The 16,661-nt window shown below is 62.1% G+C and overlaps 4 protein-coding genes and 4 non-coding genes across 10 annotated transcripts; 1 reads left to right on the plus strand and 7 right to left on the minus strand.

The window, feature by feature from the left end:
• Nucleotides 1-237: 237 nt before the first annotated feature.
• Nucleotides 238-2,644, plus strand: SOX15 (SRY-box transcription factor 15). The gene is made up of 2 exons (XM_059150481.1): nt 238-1,760; nt 2,291-2,644. Exons 1-2 carry the CDS (start codon nt 1,228-1,230, stop codon nt 2,457-2,459), a joined length of 702 nt encoding a protein of 233 aa, XP_059006464.1. The 5' UTR covers nt 238-1,227; the 3' UTR covers nt 2,460-2,644.
• A 34-nt stretch (nt 2,645-2,678) lies between these two features.
• On the minus strand, nt 2,679-6,273 carry MPDU1 (mannose-P-dolichol utilization defect 1). Of its 2 annotated transcripts, XM_059150479.1 has the most exons (7): nt 6,105-6,272; nt 4,708-4,773; nt 4,386-4,518; nt 4,002-4,087; nt 3,763-3,881; nt 3,518-3,628; nt 3,142-3,404 (listed from the first exon to the last, which is right to left on the minus strand). In XM_059150479.1, exons 1-7 carry the CDS (start codon nt 6,205-6,207, stop codon nt 3,282-3,284), a joined length of 741 nt encoding a protein of 246 aa, XP_059006462.1. In that variant the 5' UTR covers nt 6,208-6,272; the 3' UTR covers nt 3,142-3,281. The 2 variants fall into 2 exon arrangements, with proteins under 2 accessions (XP_059006461.1, XP_059006462.1); XM_059150478.1 differs by lacking the exon at nt 3,763-3,881 and having other exon boundaries at nt 2,679-3,404; nt 6,105-6,273.
• A 1,539-nt stretch (nt 6,274-7,812) lies between these two features.
• On the minus strand, nt 7,813-9,845 carry CD68 (CD68 molecule). The gene is made up of 6 exons (XM_059150480.1): nt 9,690-9,845; nt 9,193-9,614; nt 8,913-9,032; nt 8,717-8,789; nt 8,443-8,613; nt 7,813-8,156 (listed from the first exon to the last, which is right to left on the minus strand). The coding sequence occupies exons 1-6, from the start codon at nt 9,733-9,735 to the stop codon at nt 8,023-8,025; spliced, it is 966 nt and encodes a 321-aa protein (XP_059006463.1). The 5' UTR covers nt 9,736-9,845; the 3' UTR covers nt 7,813-8,022.
• Nucleotides 9,846-10,514: 669 nt separating this feature from the next.
• EIF4A1 (eukaryotic translation initiation factor 4A1) lies at nt 10,515-16,484 on the minus strand. 2 transcript variants are annotated; one of them, XM_059150475.1, is made up of 11 exons: nt 16,377-16,484; nt 15,030-15,078; nt 14,494-14,626; nt 13,913-14,052; nt 12,724-12,892; nt 12,345-12,454; nt 11,996-12,139; nt 11,780-11,917; nt 11,595-11,684; nt 11,264-11,343; nt 10,515-11,156 (listed from the first exon to the last, which is right to left on the minus strand). In XM_059150475.1, the coding sequence occupies exons 1-11, from the start codon at nt 16,397-16,399 to the stop codon at nt 11,012-11,014; spliced, it is 1,221 nt and encodes a 406-aa protein (XP_059006458.1). In that variant the 5' UTR covers nt 16,400-16,484; the 3' UTR covers nt 10,515-11,011. The 2 variants fall into 2 exon arrangements, with proteins under 2 accessions (XP_059006458.1, XP_059006459.1); XM_059150476.1 differs by lacking the exon at nt 16,377-16,484 and adding an exon at nt 15,683-15,706.
• Nucleotides 11,412-11,553, minus strand: LOC131817217 (small nucleolar RNA SNORA67). The gene has a single exon (XR_009348401.1). It is a non-coding gene; the product is annotated as a small nucleolar RNA SNORA67 (small nucleolar RNA).
• Nucleotides 12,545-12,676, minus strand: LOC131817246 (small nucleolar RNA SNORD10). The gene has a single exon (XR_009348430.1). It is a non-coding gene; the product is annotated as a small nucleolar RNA SNORD10 (small nucleolar RNA).
• On the minus strand, nt 13,443-13,587 carry LOC131817235 (small nucleolar RNA SNORA48). The gene has a single exon (XR_009348419.1). It is a non-coding gene; the product is annotated as a small nucleolar RNA SNORA48 (small nucleolar RNA).
• Nucleotides 14,326-14,459, minus strand: LOC131817233 (small nucleolar RNA SNORA48). Its single transcript, XR_009348417.1, has one exon. It is a non-coding gene; the product is annotated as a small nucleolar RNA SNORA48 (small nucleolar RNA).
• Nucleotides 16,485-16,661: the final 177 nt, after the last annotated feature.

Genomic DNA, 16,661 nt, shown 5'->3' on the forward strand with positions numbered 1-16,661 from the left:
GTGCTCAAGCAGGAGCTGGAGCCTGTTCCCAGAAGGGCTGAGAGCCAAGGCCAGGCTGCCTAATCCGATTACCGAGGCCTGGGGCAGAGTGGGGAGCCTGGCTCCCTCGAGACCCTCTGAGGCTCAGGGGCCGGCCCTCCGCTCTGGGTCCAGGCTTTGGGTCTAGGCTCATTCTCAGGGATCCACACCAATGACCCCTTGCTCCGGGGGGTGGGGGGGGGTTGTCCGGGGGCCTGGGGCTCCCTGTCCTCAGACTCACGTTTGCAGAGGGCACCCCGAGGGGAGAAACCAAGGCTTGGGCTTTAGCATTGGGATGGCTTAAGTCTGCTCACCTGGACCCCGGGTTGAGTCACCACCTGAGCACCTGCTGGGATGACTCAGGAAACCGAACCGGCCTACCTCCAAGACAGTGTTGGCCCAGGGGCAGGTCAGGGCTTTGAGGAGCAATAGGCACAAGAAAAGGGTTTGGGGTAGGGGGTGGGGTGTTCCCAACTTCCTCCTCGCTCAATTGGGACCCTGAGGGCTTTTGATTCCCCTGTGCCCCATCCCATTGTGCGGAGAAATTGACTTTAAATTGCCGGAGCTGCAGCAGGGAGGGGAAGGCGTGCAGCGCTCCTGGGGCTGGATGGCTTGACTTCTGGGTCTTGGGTGGGGAGGGGGCGTGGTGCCCCGAGGGGAGTGTTGGGGGCTGGGAAGAACAGGACACCTGGGTTTGCCCGAGGGAGGGGGACGTTGGCGCCCTTAAGGAGGCGCGGTCTGCGGGGAGGGAGTGGGGAGGAGTCTGGTTAAAAGCCGTTCCCGGGTCTGGCCCACCCGCCAGCCACAGACGTAGAGGGCAGGTGAGAGTGGCGGTGGCGTCCGGGCCCGGGACTGCTCGGGACGCTCGGAGGCCGGGCGCGCCGCGGCGGCAGGCGGGCTGGGGCGGACGCCTCGCGGCGTCGGGAGCGGAGCGCGCAGCCTGCTCCTTGCGGGGTGCCCGGCGGCGGGTCGAGCGCCGGCTTTCCCAGGTGCACCTCATTGGTTGGGAGCAGGGGCTCCATTCTCAGGACTCTGAACTTGGGGACGACGCTACTTTTTAGGGAGACGAGTTCCTCTGGAACGACTCGAGACTAGGAAGACACTTGCATTTTAAGGACCTCGGGTTTGGGTACCGACGTTGCGCTTCGGAAGGGAGGGCGCGCGGGACGCCCTCTCGAGTTTTCCCTCCTCACCCCGCCCCACGCCCCCATGGCGCTTCCCGGCCCTCCCCACGACCAGGTCTGGAGCCTGCAGACTCCTGCCCCCGCGGCTCCTACCAACTCGCCCTCGGGCTGCCAGGAGCGGGAGGGCGCCGGGAGCCCAGGAGTCTCCGGGGGGCTCCCCCTGGAGAAGGTGAAGCGGCCCATGAACGCGTTCATGGTGTGGAGCTCCGCGCAGCGCCGCCAGATGGCGCAGCAGAACCCGAAGATGCACAACTCGGAGATCTCCAAGCGCCTGGGCGCGCAGTGGAAGCTGCTGGGCGAGGACGAGAAGCGGCCCTTCGTGGAAGAGGCCAAGCGGCTGCGCGCCCGGCACCTGCGCGACTACCCCGACTACAAGTACCGGCCTCGGCGCAAGGCCAAGAGCTCCGGCGCCGGGGCGCCCCACTTCGGCGCGGGGAGCGGCAGCGTGGCTGCTGGCGGGCCGGTCTGGGGCCCCGGGTTCGCGACCACCCAGGGGAGCAGAGGCTTTGGGTACCAGCCGCCCAACTACTCCACAGCCTACCTGCCCGGCGGATACGGGTGAGCGCGTGGGAGCGGGCTGAGAAAGGGCAGGGGCCATTCAGGGGGCGGGGGAAGCCAGCTGGGAGGATGCCCCAGTGCCGCTCTGGCCTGGGAGCGCTCTGGTGGCCCTGGGTTTCCATCCCGGCCCCGCAGTGCAGGCCCCCAGGATGTGATCCTGTTTCTAGTTACCTGAATTTCCCGTTTCCTCCCTGCTTCTGGCCCTCCTGTGACCCGGCTTCCTCTCCCTGCCCGCGGGGCAAGGAGAGGCCAGGCCCAGCTCTGCCCCTTCTTGGCCTCCCGCCCCAAAAGAGGAAAACAGGCGCAGCACGCAAGCTGGCCCTCCAGAGCGTGCCCCGACAGGGCCGCGCCACTGTTCTCAAGCTGTCCCAGGGTCTGCTCCAGACGGCCCCATCCAGTGGGGCCCGGACAGCCGGGGCCTTATACCTGTTGGTTAGAGCTGGTCCAGCCCCCCAACCTCTGAGTGGGGGGCCCTGCCGGCCCCTCCCAGCTTGGAACAGGCTCTAACCCCAGTGTCTCTCTCTCCGCAGCTCTTCCCACTGTAAACCAGAGACGACCTCACCGTGCTCTCTCCCTCAGAGTAACCCCCGGCTCCAGGGAGAGCTGCTCCCCCACTATAACCCCTACCTCCCCCCAGGCTCTCCCACTCCGTACAACCCTCCCCTGTCGGGGTCCCCCCTGCCCCTGACCCACCTCTAACCCTGGTGGACAGGGACCTCCCAGGAAGGGCCCCTTCCTCCCCCTCCTCCTCTGTCTTCACCCAGAACCTCCCACCCCCACCCCAAGCTGCAAACCCTCCTTTAGAACTCTGTTGGACCCCAGTTCAGAGGAGGCCTGTGCTGTGGTCCCCATCTGCGCTGCCACCTCCCCCCCATAACACACTTTTTTTGTAGGATGAACACAGTTTTTACAATTAAACCATGTCTCGGCGTCTTTATTGCCCCGTGTCTGTTCCCCCCTCACTGCAGCAGGAACCAGCAGTCTCCGCTCCCTTCCGCCTGGACCTGCCAGAGCAGGAACTGCCTCACCCCACCCTGCGGCCCTGCCTGAGTCACTCTCCATCCCCCCCCGGCCCCACCCCCAGCCAGCACTGGGGTCCTGGAGGCCGTCCCAACCAGGTTCGGGGAGGGAGGCAGCAGCCCCAGGCCCCCAGATGCGTTCCATCGGCAGACTCTGCCCTCCAGGGCCACAGGGGGAGCTGGGGGAGCGCAGGGCCGACTTGGGCCCCAGAGATACCTAAATACCTGGGGGTTGCTGCTGGAGAAGTGTGCGAAGGATTAAACGAGTTAATAGTACCTGTGCGGCGCCTCGCCGTGCAAAGTGTCAGCCTGAAAATCCCGACGCCCATCCCTTCAAAGGATACACATTCCCACCAAAACCCTGGCTCAAGGCTGTCACAGCCGCAGAGGAATGAAGAATGAGGAGAGGTCCCACAAGCAGGCTGGTCCGGATGGGAACGACCCCGAGGCTGGGGGGACAACTGGAAGAGACCTGGAACGCGCTCCAGGAACCAGCTCCGCCCTACTGCTCTTTCTTCCCGTGGCCGGCCTTTGCGTTCCAGTAGAAGAGGAGCTGGCCGGCGATGAGGCCGTTGCAGAGAGAAGAGACCACGAAGGTGCCCGCCATGAGAGGGTCTCCGGTCTCCTGCGCAACACCAACGGGGACCCAGAAAGTGTTCAGGGAAGGAGCCGCTTCAAGCCCGCTGCTATGCAAGGGCAGGGCTCTAGTGCCCCCTGGAGGGCAGAAGAAGCGCTCACCTGAATAGAGGTGAAGATTCTGGCCAAGGACCCTGCAAACAGCAGAAAGACGGTGATGGCTGAGAGCTGGCCTGTGTGTCCGTTCCGGTAGTTGGTGGCAGCCTGGAGCAGCTGGGGGAGATGGTGAACGGTGACATCTGAATTCTCCCCATGTCCGTCACAGAGCTGCCGGCCCCTCCTGGCCCACCTGCACCCCCACACGTGGGGGTCCCGCCCTGCACCCTTCCTTTCCTCCCAGTCCTCACCCTCCCCACGACCACCGCAGGCATGTTGGAGGCCTGGAGCAGGGTGATGAGGGCCAGGGGCGTCAGCGGGGACAGCAGCAGCAGCAGTACCAGGGCGTAACTTGCTAGGAAGGTGACACCTGGGGGTCAGGGAGGTAAGGAGTCCCACTGAGCCTCTCCAGTACTTGGGCTTCCCCAGGCCGGAGTGCCCCACAGGGCCCGCTAGAGCCACAGCCTGCTCTCGGCTGAACCCCCGGCACCTTGCACGGTCTGTCCTCTGTAGTGCAGGACCAGGAAGCAGATGGTGATAGTCTGGAACATCAGGAACAGGGCTTCTCCCCAAGAGCTGCAGAGTCAAGAGTTGGGAGGAAGAAAGGCAGGCCTGGAAAGAGGCGGGGAGAGCCTCCATGGCCCCTCCACCTGGGGCCACAGTTCGCTCATGACTCCCCATCCCTCAGCCCCTGCCTGACAGACTCCGTCTAGGTCCTGGCCATCCATGGCGTGCTCTCTTCTTGTCATGACCACAGAAGATGGCCAGATTTCCAGGAGGGCTGAAGCTTTGCCACCCTTTTACCTGCCTTGCCCTACCTCCCCTCCAGACGTGTGGACATTCACCCTTGGGGACCAAGGCTGGGCTCCCTCACCTGAATGGGAAGTTGTTGGTGATGCTGTAGACCATGGTCCCTGTCAGTGCCACTAGTTCTAGCATTACTGACTGAAGGCTCAACCCTTCGGCACTCTTGGCTCTCAGGATTTTAAACACCTGCGGCAGTTTTACTAGAGACAGGAAGAGAAGGCCAAGGATGAGGGGTGTGCATCCCTCGGGAGCATACCACCCCAGCCAGGGAGCAGGCTGGGAAGCCTGAACCTCCACTTCCGGTTAAGGGACCCACCCAGTTTCTGGCATCTCAGCTCTCCGCCCTCCACCCGACAGCAGGGAAAGAAGATCAGGTACAAGGTACGTACCCAGCAGTGACCCAGCCACAATGCCCAGACCCAGGGCTTTGCTGAGCAGGATCTTGAGGCAGGGGACTGAGAAGAGAAAAAAAGGAGTAAACAGAACGAACGCCTCTCGAACCCAGCCCAGGGCTAAAGGCTGTTCACAAAGTGGCGGGTTGCCACCCGCTCCTTAAGACCTGGACAGAGCCGCAGAGGGAAGCCTGGGGCTGTCTGGTGGCGGGTGCAAAAGGCCTGGGCCTTCCTGCTCCAAATCCTATCACTGTCAGCTGACTTTCCAAAACAGGCTTGACCCTGCGGATTACAGCTAAACTGCTTGGTGTGGGGGCGCCTGGGTGGCTCAGTTGGTTAAGCATCTGCCTTTGGCTCAGGTCAGGGTCCTGGGATCCAGCCCCACGTTGTTCTCCCTGCTTTTCCCTTTTCCTCTCCCTGAGGCTTCCCCTGCTTGTATATGCACGCGCTCTCCATCAAATAAAAAATGTGGGAGAAAAAAACTTCTTGGTGTGACTTCCAAGAGTCTCCATCGCTTCCCTGTGCAAAGCTGAGCAATGCCCAGGAGTCCACAGATCCTTCATTCGCCTCATCTGGGCAACCCAGGCGATCCACTCCAGCTGTCTCCCGACCCACTCATTCCTGAACCCTTGTCCCTGGTCCCCTGTTCAGGGACCTCACGTTACCCTTCAGGTAGGCCCTGGCCCACACCTTCTGTAGCCCAAGGAGCTCGATCCAGTCGGGTCCCGGGAGCACACAGTGGGGGACCAGGAAGGGACAAGGGCAGGATGGGCCGGTCTCCCACGGGAACTGACGTCTGCAGTGGGCTTCGTGGGGGCCTGCCTCGCAGACAAGGCACTGCGGGATTACCCAAGGCTCAGCCCATGAGCAAACGTGGAGGGTTAGAGGCGCCCCTGGAAGTGCCCCTGGAGCCCAGACTCAGAGGCCTTGAAGCAAGCGCCACCTGCTCAAGGTCTACTCCTCATTTTTCATCTTTTTTAAGATTTTATTTGTTTGACAGAGAAAGCAGGAGCAGGGGGAAAGGCAGACGGAGAGAGAGGAGCAGGCTCTCCGGCGCGGGGATCCATCCCAGGACCCCGGGATCCTATCGAACTACTGGAAACCGGAACGACATATAGTCAGGCTGTGACTCTGCTTCGCGCTCCTCGAGTCTTCCCAGCTCTCAAGCTCATAAAGAAGTATTTCCGCCGCCGCCGCCCGCCGACCCCTCCCGGCCGCCAGCCCATACAAGGGGAGCCCCAGTCTATGGAGGCCGAGACACTTCCGCCCCCTCCGCAGGGACTTCCGCCCGGCTCAGCCCGGCAGGGGAGGCCGCCGCTTGGGCCGCAGTCCCGCGCCACTGATGGCCGAGGGCGCTCGAGCAGAGCTTTGATAGGAGGCCGAATAAAGCTCACCGTGAAGCAAGTCCCAGTGGACGAAAATTTGGTCGTAGCATTTCTCAGGTAAGAGAAGCGGTACCAGCGCCCGTTTGAGCAGGCCGTCTGCTTCGGCCGCCATGTTGCAAAACTAGCTTCCGCCCGTCTCCGAGCCGCCATTGACCGACGCTGCGCATGCGCGTTCTGGGCTTCCGCCCTCCCTGGTCCCCGCTCTTTCTTTCCCCGCCCCCCCCCCGCCCCCTCCACCTTCAGCAGCGTGAAGTAGGTTTCACAGAGAGACCACGTTTCGGTCGCACCCTCCCTGTTCGAATTTCACGGTGGCCTCGGGCTGTGCGCCTGCGCAATTCCACGTATCGCGCCTTTGTTTACGCTTCCAGTTCGGAGGCAACACGGAGCCCCTTGCCTTTCTCCGCGCCTGCTGCGCGGCGCCATCTTGTCCGCCCCCGGTCGACTCCACGTTGTTCGAAGTTGAGAGTGAAGGCACTTGAGTCTCCCGAAGGGCGTTGGGTGGGGGCGCCGTGGTTCCCTGTCTCCTGTTGTTTCGGCGTCTCCAGAGCGAGGGGCGCCGGCGGGAGCAGGACAGCTTGCGGCAGGCAGCCCCCCGGAGGCACCAAGCTGCACGCAGGCCCTTGTTCCACCTCCCCCGGCTCGCCCTGGGCCTTGGCGGTTGGGTGCGCCCGTAGCTGCTGGGCCGGGACGGTGAGAAGGCAGCAGGGGAAGAAGGCGAGCCCCGGGACCCGAGGGTTCCCTCCCACCCCACCGACCCCTGCGCCCTCTGCGGCCGCGTGCCAAGCGAGCGTGCCAGCGAGGCCCCGGGCCCAGCAGTGCCCCTTGGGAAAGGCCAGCGTGGACGACCTCCCAGCACCGCGGAGCGATGTCCTCCGCCCCCCGCACTGGGACTCGGGCTCCCAGCCATACTGGGGGAGGCGGGCCTGGCGCCCCCCCGCACGGATCACGCTCTCGAGCAGCCGTTCTTTGTCACAATCAGCAAGGTCACCCCGGATGTCCGGGGACGCGGTGGTGGGGCTGCTCGCAGTGGGACAGGTTTCCGGCCTTATAGGACCTCTGCAGCTGGAAGGGCCCGGTCCTGGCCCCCCGGCGATTGCACCGGGGGCTCCTGTGAAGTGGGGCAACCGGCCTGGGGTGGGCGACTGGCCTGGGGCGGCCGCCGGCTCCCACAAGGTACACCGCATGGGGCTGGGGGTGTGGGGCCCTGGCTGGAGGTATTCTGTTACTGGGGGAGCACTGAGGGTGATTGTGGGTGGAGGTCAGAGTACCCACTGCTGCCACAGCTGGGATAGGAGCATCCCTGGTGCGGGAGGGTTTGATCGGCCTGTGCAACCCTCCCCTGACAGCGGCGGCGGGCAGCGCAGAGGTTCTTGTTGCTAAGGAAGTCCCACACAGCCCTTGGAAAGGTAATGACCCAGGTGTGACCTTCCCACCCACACTCATTGGCGGTTGCTACCTGCTTCACCTGTGACTGCAAAACTGGTTTGGAGGACAGGGGGCGCTGGAGCAGCCAGAAGCCCCAGAGAGAGGAGAAGAGGAGGCAGGGGGGCCAGGAGGGTGCGACACCAGCTGTGCCAGGCTTTGGGGGGCTGAACCCATGAGGGCATGTGGTCACTTGTGACCTGATGGTCTGGCTGCCTGGCTTTCTGAGCGCAGAAAGGCGTGTGAGCGACCGTCAGCGGCTTTTAATCCTGATAAGAAAGGGGAAACTGAGGGCAGAGGTTCGAGCAGGTTTTATTATTCTGGGGCTGGGAGAGGAGAAACAGGTCAAATCTAACGAACATCTTCCTCCACCCCTCCACGTGGCATTAACTCTGCTCTTGTTGGTGACCCTGAAGTCGGAGAGGGAAGACAACTTTTGTCTCTGAGTCGGTTGAGTGGGAAGAACCGTGGGCCCTGTGGTGTCCTCTGGTGTTGGGACAGATACTCAGAGGGCCTGGTAGGAGGGTGGGCGTCTCCGAACCACGCAGAATGTAACCAGCACCAGGGCGAGGAGGCCCAGTGCTACCAAACCGATGATAACGGGCAGCAGGTTGAACTGGTCGCTGGGACAGGAGAAACCTGGCAGAGAGGGAGGGCGGGCAGGAATCACGGTGGAGGCCAGGCCCGGAAGGAGAAGGCTGTGTGTGGGGGGGCACGCTGGCAAGTGGGAGGCTGGCGGGGAGCTCCCCTAGAAGACTCTGGGCCCTAAACAAAAGGGGAGGCGGCCAGAATTTTGCAGAGGAAGTGGGACAGTTGCCTTAGAGCCACGGCAGGCCTGAGAGAGGAAGGGAAGTTCGGGGTGTAGGAAGGAGGGTTCTGGGCCCGGGGCAGGGGGGCTGTCCGAGGCGGGGGGTGGGGGTCTTACTTGGCCCAAAGGCTCCTGAGAAAGGCAGCCGAGCAGCCTGCAGCTTCAGCCCAAGCAGGTCAAGGCGCAGAGACGGTGCCAGGGCGACACTCGCATTTCTGCAGCTGAAGCTCTGGCCCAGGGGCGCTTGGAGAGCTCGAAGGGATGAATTCTGACCCGAGAAGGTCCATTCTGGAAGAGCAAGGAAGGGTCAGCTCTCTGTCCCTGTCCCTGGCTGCTGTCCCTTCAGGAGCCTGGACGTCCAGGGCCCGCGACGAGGGGGCGGGTTACTCACGCGCTGCCCGAGGAAAGGACACGTTGTACTCCAGAGCCAGGGAGCTCAGGTAGACCGCGCCCTGCCGTGGGTCCTGGGGAGGTGACCAGGAAGGCTCAGGGCGGCCGGGGACAGCAGCAGCCTCGGCCGGAGTCAGGAGCGCAGCAAGGGCTGGGTGGGAGGAGGGCTCGCGGGGGCGGGGAGGAGGGCAAGGTACCTGCTCGAATCCGAAGCTGAGCTGTCCGGAAGGGAATGAGAGCAGCAGACGGGGGTGGGCGCCCTCACAGCGCCCCTGCGGCTTGGTCTTGTTGGGGTTCAGGACCGAGATGCCCCAGGCCTTGCAGAAGTTAAGATGAGCGTGCTGTGAGAACACGGTCGCGCCGTCCAAGGCTCCTTGCCCTCTGCACGTCCCCCCTCCACCGTGTGTCCCCTTCTGCCCCGCAGCCAGGGGCCTCGCGCCCCTGCCCCTCTGGTCCTCCGCTGTCTCTTGGTGTTACCTTTCCTCCGCCCTGGGTTGGGTACACGACTCCAATCTGAATCTGGGCTTGGAGCCGGACGCAGGGCTGGGAGCCATTGGTCCAAGTGTAGTCTCCTATGGCCTCCTGGGGCCCCGGGCTGGGACTGGGGGGCGGGGGCGGAGGGGATGGTGGCCCTGGGTGGGGGGAGCTGGTGGAGGTGTTGGGGCTGGCGGTGGTGCTGTTGCTCATCGTTGGGTGAACCGTGGTGTTTCCGTGGCTGGGGGTGGTCGGGGGCTTGTGAGTGGCTGTTGTGGGTTCTTGGCTGGTGGCACCTGCCGTGGTGGTTCTGTGGCTCGTGGTCCCAGGGCTTGCTGTGCTTTCTGTGGCCGTCGGGGTCACCGTGAAGGACGGCAGCAGAGTGGCCGACTTCTTATGAGGACAGTCGTTCCCCGTCCCCTGGGCTTTCAGCAGAGCAAGACTGGTCAGCAGCCCTCAGGCAGGCTCCTCCCGGGGCCCCCTCCCCTCAGGCCTCTTACCTGCCAGCAGCCCCAAGGCCCCCAAGAAGAGCACAGCGAGCCTCATGACAGACGGGCCTCACCCGGGCAGTCCAGGTCAGGTTTGTCTGGACCCACTGCTTGCTCAACCCTCGCCTTCTGCCTCCGGTTGGAAAAGGAGGAATTAGGGTTTTGACTTCCTGTAACTCCGGCGGTCCACCCCCAGCCTGACTCAGGCACCTCAGCCCCAGCCACTGATCCCTGAGTCACTGACCTTTGCCATTGAGTGAGGGGGTTGCCTTGGCTTCCCCAGTGGGTGCCACCAGCCTTCAAAAGGTCACACATAGATGGGAGTCTGCAGGCAGCTGTTCCCCAGGTAACAACGTATCCAAGTCTGCCGGAGGTCCCAAGGGATTACAAAACCAGTGGGGGGACATACCCCAATGTTCCCCAGAAATAGGGTATGCAAGCCAAGGGGTTGGGAAAGGGTAAATTTTTTTTTTAAGATTTTGACAGATCACAAGTAGGCCAGGCAGGGTGGAGCCGACCCCCTGCCAAGCAGAAAGGCAGAGACTTAACCCACTGAGCCACCCAGGCACCCTGGGAAGGGTTTCTGTCACTTCCTCTTGGCTGAGACACGTGAGGTGCTTATGATGCTGCTGGCGCCTGGCGTCCAGCCCGTAACAGAGCAGTGTCCCATCCAGTGAATGGAACCACTTTCTGATCAGAAGGGAGGTGGGGGAAAAAAGCAATCCAAGGATAATTTGGAAGGGTAATGACTACTAGCTGGGAGGTGGGGGGCACAGCCAGAGATGTGCCAGTAACAGGTGGGAAGGAAGGGGAGGCAAGAAATGAGAAGCCCAAACAGGCAGTTTGCAAGTCATTTTATTCAGAATTTTGTGTTTTGTTTCCTGAATCAATAAATACTATACAAAACAATGTAAAAATGGCTACCATTTTTCCTCCCCTGCTCCCCCCACCTGGGGACAATCCCCTGAATCAGTGAACTCAGGGATTCTCCAGATTTGGTCCAGCAAATGAGGATGAGTGACACTGTGGCCCCTTGGATCCTCAGAGGCATTCAGCTGGGGTGGGGGAGAGCCTCTGGGGTTTGGAGGTTGACTAGGTTACAGACAGATTAGTGTTTCTGGGAGAAGAGACGACGCCTGGAGCAAGAGCCTGCCCCAAAGAAAAGGGGGTCTAAAATGTTCACGGTTCCTTCTTTTGCCTCAAAAAGTGACATTTATTCAAAGAAAAAAAAAAATGACAAGATGTCCATCCCTTGGCTCCCTTCCCTCCCCCCTCCTACTACTCTTCAGCCCCCCAGACTGAACCCTGGGGGGCCTAAGAAGCAGGACAGCCCCTCAGATGAGGTCAGCGACATTGAGGGGCATCTCCTCAATGGAGGTGTTGTAGAATGTCTCGATGTCTCGGAGAGTCCTCTTGTCTTCTTCTGTCACCATGTTAATAGCCACACCCTTACGGCCAAATCGTCCCCCACGACCGATTCTGGTGGGCAACAAGGACATCTCAGTGTGAGGGAGGACAACAAAAAGGGAGGAGGCAAGAACTTTAGCTCAGGGCAATCTATGGGAACATTCCAAATCTATGATTACCTGTGGATGTAGTTTTCCCTGTTGGTGGGAAGGTCATAGTTGATGACTAAGGAAACCTGCTGCACATCGATGCCTCTGGCCTAGGTCAGGGGAGAGGACGGGTCAGCACAAGCGCGAGGGGACACAATCAGGCCAGAGGGATGGGAATGAGTGTAGGCGGCCAAAGGCAGGCAAAGGAACAGACGTGCCCTGTCCCCGAGCAGCCTCAGGCATGCCAGATCATCTTCCAAGTTGCTACTTTCCGGAAGAGGGGCACGGGCGGGCCCCCTGGAGAGGGAATCAGCTTGGACTTTCCCTTCTTCCTCCCTGCCCAGGGGCCATCCACACTCACCAGCAGGTCGGTCGTGATCAGCACTCTGCTGGAGCCCGAGCGGAACTCCCTCATGATAACGTCTCGTTCCTTTTGGTCCATGTCTCCATGCTAGAGCGGAAACAAGAGGGGAGGACGCTTGTCACGGGCCCGCGGGCACAGGAGAGCAGCTAGCTGTAAGGCGCGGACACACCAGGGGCACGCACCATGGCGGACACAGTGAAGTCCCGGGCGTGCATCTTCTCAGTGAGCCAGTCCACCTTCCTCCGGGTATTGATGAATATGACCGCCTGCGTGATGGTCAGGGTCTCATACAAGTCACACAGCGTGTCCAGCTTCCACTCCTGGGAGGGGGAGGGGAGACCAGTCAGGGGCTATACCCAACTGCACCCCGCCGGCCCGCCTCCTGTGCCGGGCCCCACCTCTCGCTCCACATTGATGTAGAACTGGCGGATGCCCTCCAGGGTCAGCTCCTCCTTCTTGACCAGGATCCGGATGGGGTCCCTCATGAACTTTTTGGTCACCTCGAGCACGTCGGAAGGCATCGTGGCAGACAGCAAAACCACCTAACACAAAACAGCAGCCTCGGGGTGGGGGGTCTTCATGATGCTCGCCCCCCTTCCCGCAGACCACCTGCAAGGAAGCCAGTGCCCAGGACGGCTGAAGGGGAGACTCCAGAGTTCTCGATGGCACCCCTACTGTCACCCCAAGCACATGTCACGCAAAGGCAGCCTCGCCTCTGTGGCAGGAGTTCGGACAGCTGCCGCTCACCTGGGTGTTGCTGTTGAGCTTCTGGAATATGTCATAGATCTGGTCCTTGAAGCCGCGGCTCAGCATCTCATCGGCTTCGTCCAGTACGAACATCTTGATGTACTTGGGAGCTACCGAGAGAAAACACCAGCAGACCAGAATAAAGGAACGACAGAAGACTTCAATTTCCCGATGAGGAACAGGGAAGGGACAAGAGCTCTGCTCTCAGAAGACAAGGTTGATCCTCCGCCCGCGACCCGCTCAGCCAGCCGGCAGCCCCAAGGAGCAAAACACTCCCCCAGGCTCAGGACGGGAAGCGGGCTCAGATGACACGCATGGGCTCATCACAGAGCAGCGCAGCACGGCGTAGGGGGGTCTGTGGAGGGGGGACAGGACTCACACAGGTATCTGCGATTCAACATGTCAAACACCCGGCCTGGGGTGCCCACGATGATGTGCGGCGCCTCCATCTGCAGCTTCTGGACCTCGGCACGCACGTTGGTCCCCCCAATGCAGGCGTGGCAGGAGGCGCCCATGTAGTCTCCCAGCGCCATGACTACCTTCTGTATCTAGACCCAAAGACAAGTGCCCATATGTGAGCCACACCAGAGCCAGGTCACATCGGAGATGGTTGGGATATAACGCTTGCTCTCCAACCCAGACAGGGTGCTGGTTAAACTCACTGCTCAGACAATGAACGGGCAGGCGCTTCATTTAAGATCACGCTGCGCATTAAGCGGCAGGCTCAAGGTCTGAGCTGCGTCTGGCTCCTATGAACACAAGGGTTCACAGTAACCCCCTTCCCTAAGCCACCAAGGACCCATTTCGTCAGGTCTCGTAGCCACCAGTCTTAGGAACAGGACATCCACCTGCGTCCTAGCGAACTCTGGCCACACGACCTGTGCTGGGGACATGTGCAGTCTCTATAAAAAAGTGTCTTCTGCACACACAAGAAGGTCTTTCTGGAATTCTTCTAGAACTCTCCCTAGTTTGCAGTACCATACCTTTATTCAGTCAGCATAGAATCACCCTGACTTCACCCAACTTTCCTACTGAAGAGATCACAGTTTCTGACCCTCTCTCCTCCAGGAGCCAGGGAAACAGTCTACCACAAGGGTTTTATGTGCTCCAGGCATGAAACAGCTCTGGTCACCAAACCAGGCATCAAGCTAGGATCAACAAAGGGCTGTGCGTCCACTCTGCCCCCAGCTGATAGGAGCGCACCACCACTGCTGAGGTGTCTCTCTGCCCATCGCCAGGGGCTCTGTTCATCAAACAGCCACCAAACCTGCCTGGCCAGCCAAGCTCCACCTTTTCATTTGACTCAGGAAATGGGTGGAGAAAATAATGCTTATTGTGTTTGGGCAAGAGAGGGCTTATAATTAACCCGGAGAGGCTCCAGATATCCCGGAGCCCTGGCTTATTTCCTCACCTCACGCACTGGCCCTTTTCAGCCATCCCCCCCAGACCATGCTTCACTTCTAATGAGCAGTGATCCGCGGGGAGCACACCTCTCCCCATTTTCTGATGATGCTGAGCATTCCCAAAGCAGCCCCTCAGGGGAAGAGAGAAGAAAGTGACATGCTCACCTGCTGAGCCAGCTCTCTAGTGGGCGCCAGGACCAAAGCCTGTGTGGCCTTTAGATCTAATTCAATCTGTTGCAGAATCGATATGGCGAAAGTGGCTGTTTTCCCAGTCCCAGATTGGGCTTGAGCGATCACATCATAACCTAAACAGAGCAGCAGGAATTGGAAAGGAGTTCGTACCTCTCAGGATCAGCCCTTTCAGGTCTCTGCCCCATCAGCAAGCACCCCACAGAGCTGCGGGGTGAGCGTGAAGTGCTTCAGACTTCACTCTGGCGCTGTGCAGCGCCCACGTGCAATAGCGTGAACTACACCAGATCACTAACTCCCTCAGTACCGCACTGAGCCAGCCTAGAAACACAAATATGAACAATTACGAGCTGCCTAAAACACCACCTTACTGAGATCACACCGGCAATCCGTGTGTCCAGGGCATGAACCAGACATGGCACAGACCAAAGGCCGAGCTGGGATGAGCAAGGAGTTGCTCTGTCCCTGACTGATATGAAACAAGCACCACCAACCAGGTGCCGCTCTACCCAGGTCAGGGACAGTCCAGAACCTGTGCTGGGGACCAGCGCACTCACCCTTGATACAAGGAAGAATGGCTCGCTGCTGGATGGCAGAAGGCTTCTCAAAACCATAGGCGTAGATGCCACGGAGAAGGGACTCGGAGAGGTTCATGTCATCAAAGCTGTCAACGATCTCATTCCAGTTGCTCTGTGGGACAGAGTGTTTCCAGTGGTAGGAAAGACCACGCTGTCTTCCAGCGCGGAGGAGCAGACCTCGTCCTCACTGAGAGCGCCACAGCCCCCGCTTCTCCGCCCATCAGAGAGGCCAGGTGGGTCCCGAACTCAGGGCCCAGGAAATCCCCGGACGACACCAGGCCACTGGTAAACCAGAGAGCAGACCGTGCAAGACGGGACTTAGACTGAACGGACTGCTCTCCGCGCTCCGGGACGCAGATACTTAGAACGAATCTCCGGAAAGGAATCAGGACTGGAGCGGAGGCGGGGCAGGTCTACTAGGGAAGGGGACAACCGCGCTCCGGAGAACCATGGGACACTGGTGGAGATCGTCTTTCCCAGAAACAGGGACAGCGGCGCACGAGTCCCAAGCTCACCTCGATGACGCCTTCGGGCTCCATCCCATCGGGGCCATTGTCTCTGGATCTGTTGGCGGAAAGCAGAAGCCCACTGAGACACTGAGAAACCCTTCCCGCGGCCGGCTGGCCCGCACCACGCCGTCGGCCTCCACTCCCGCGCGGACCCCACCAGCTCCCCGGGGACACAGCCCTTCCTTCACCGAGTCAGAACGCAGCCGCGCTCCCGGGGCCAGAACGGGGTCCGCGCTCCCGGGCCCACGTGTCCCGGGCCGGGTCGCTCAGAGCCCGAGCGCGTGCGCCTCCCCCCCCCCGCGGCAGCCCCGACGCGCCGGAAGTCCCGCCCCTCACCTCCTGGCTGCAAGGGGAGGACATCCCCTTCCCCCCACGTCACTCCGCCCGCGCCCTCCCCCACCCCCTCCAGCCCGGCTCCCCCCCTCGCGGTGCCCGGATGTGGGAGGCCGCGGGCGGTGGCGGCCTCGCGCACAATGAGCCCCAGCCGAGCTAGCGAAGGGGGAGATTGCACAATACTCAGAAGCCAAGCGGGCTGGGGGAGGGGAGCCCCTCGGGCCGCCATGTGCTCGCTCCCTCGACCACCCGGTGGCGTCTCCCCCCGCCACAAACAATCCACAGCCCGCCCGCCCCCGTCGCGAAATGGCGTCGCCCTCCCATACCTCAGGCCGCTCACCCCCGAAGGAAAGTGGACCTGCCCATCCGCAGTTTGCCAATTGCCCGGCTTGTGCGGCAAAATGGACCCGCCCGCCCGGCGCCGGGTAGGCTCCCGGTGCCTCACGCGGCCGCTCCTCGGGGTCAGGCTCGGTCCTGGCCGTCAAGAAAACCAGCACACTGAACGGCCGGCTTCCTCCGCCCCGCCCCGGCTCTCCGCGCGACCGAGCGCCCGGCTCGGAGCACCCGGGCGCCCCTCGCTCCGGCGAGTGGTCCCGTCGGAGGCCCCCGGAACCGCGAGCGCGCGCGAGCCCTCCCTCCGCCGGAGAGGCGTCCGCACCCGCCAGCCCGGGCCACGCGCTGGCGGCCGCCGCCGCCGTCCCCACGCCGGGTCGCGACACCGCCTGGCGCTCGGGCGCAGTGCCGCGTCGCGGGGGTGGAGCGGGGGGATCGGCCTCCCGGCGGGCCTCGCACGCCAGGCCGTCCGCGCTAGCCGGCCAGGCCCCGGCCCTGCCCCCTCGACCCCCGGGACCGGGCCTCCCGGCGTGGCTGTCCCGCGTAACCCCGGGCGGGGGGTGAGGGTTTGGAGGTCCGGGGCGGTGGGGCTCGGCTGACCCCCACCCCCCACCCCCCACCCCACGGGGCCCTCGGAAGGAAGTGGTAGGGCGAGCAGCCCCGACCTTTTGCAAAAGGATTTCTTACCGGGAATCCTGACTCGCAGACATGATCCTTAGAAACTAGGGCGGAGTGCCCGCCTATCGACAACTTATAGAGCGCCCGACCCCGCCCCAGCCATCGCATTGGCTTGGCCGCCTCGGCCCCGCCTGCCGGCGCTCCGCGACTCGGCGTGACGTTAGTTCGCAGGCTCTCCGGCACGCCACCACCATTGGACAACCTGAACGCCTATCCAGGCGAGGCCCCGCCCCGCAGCCCCATTGGCTGCGGGGCCCGCCTTTCTCGCCGGTACGGAAGTGACATACGGGAGTC

This window comes from Mustela lutreola, chromosome 15 (genome assembly GCF_030435805.1).
Source record: "Mustela lutreola isolate mMusLut2 chromosome 15, mMusLut2.pri, whole genome shotgun sequence".
NCBI lineage: Eukaryota > Metazoa > Chordata > Mammalia > Carnivora > Mustelidae > Mustela > Mustela lutreola.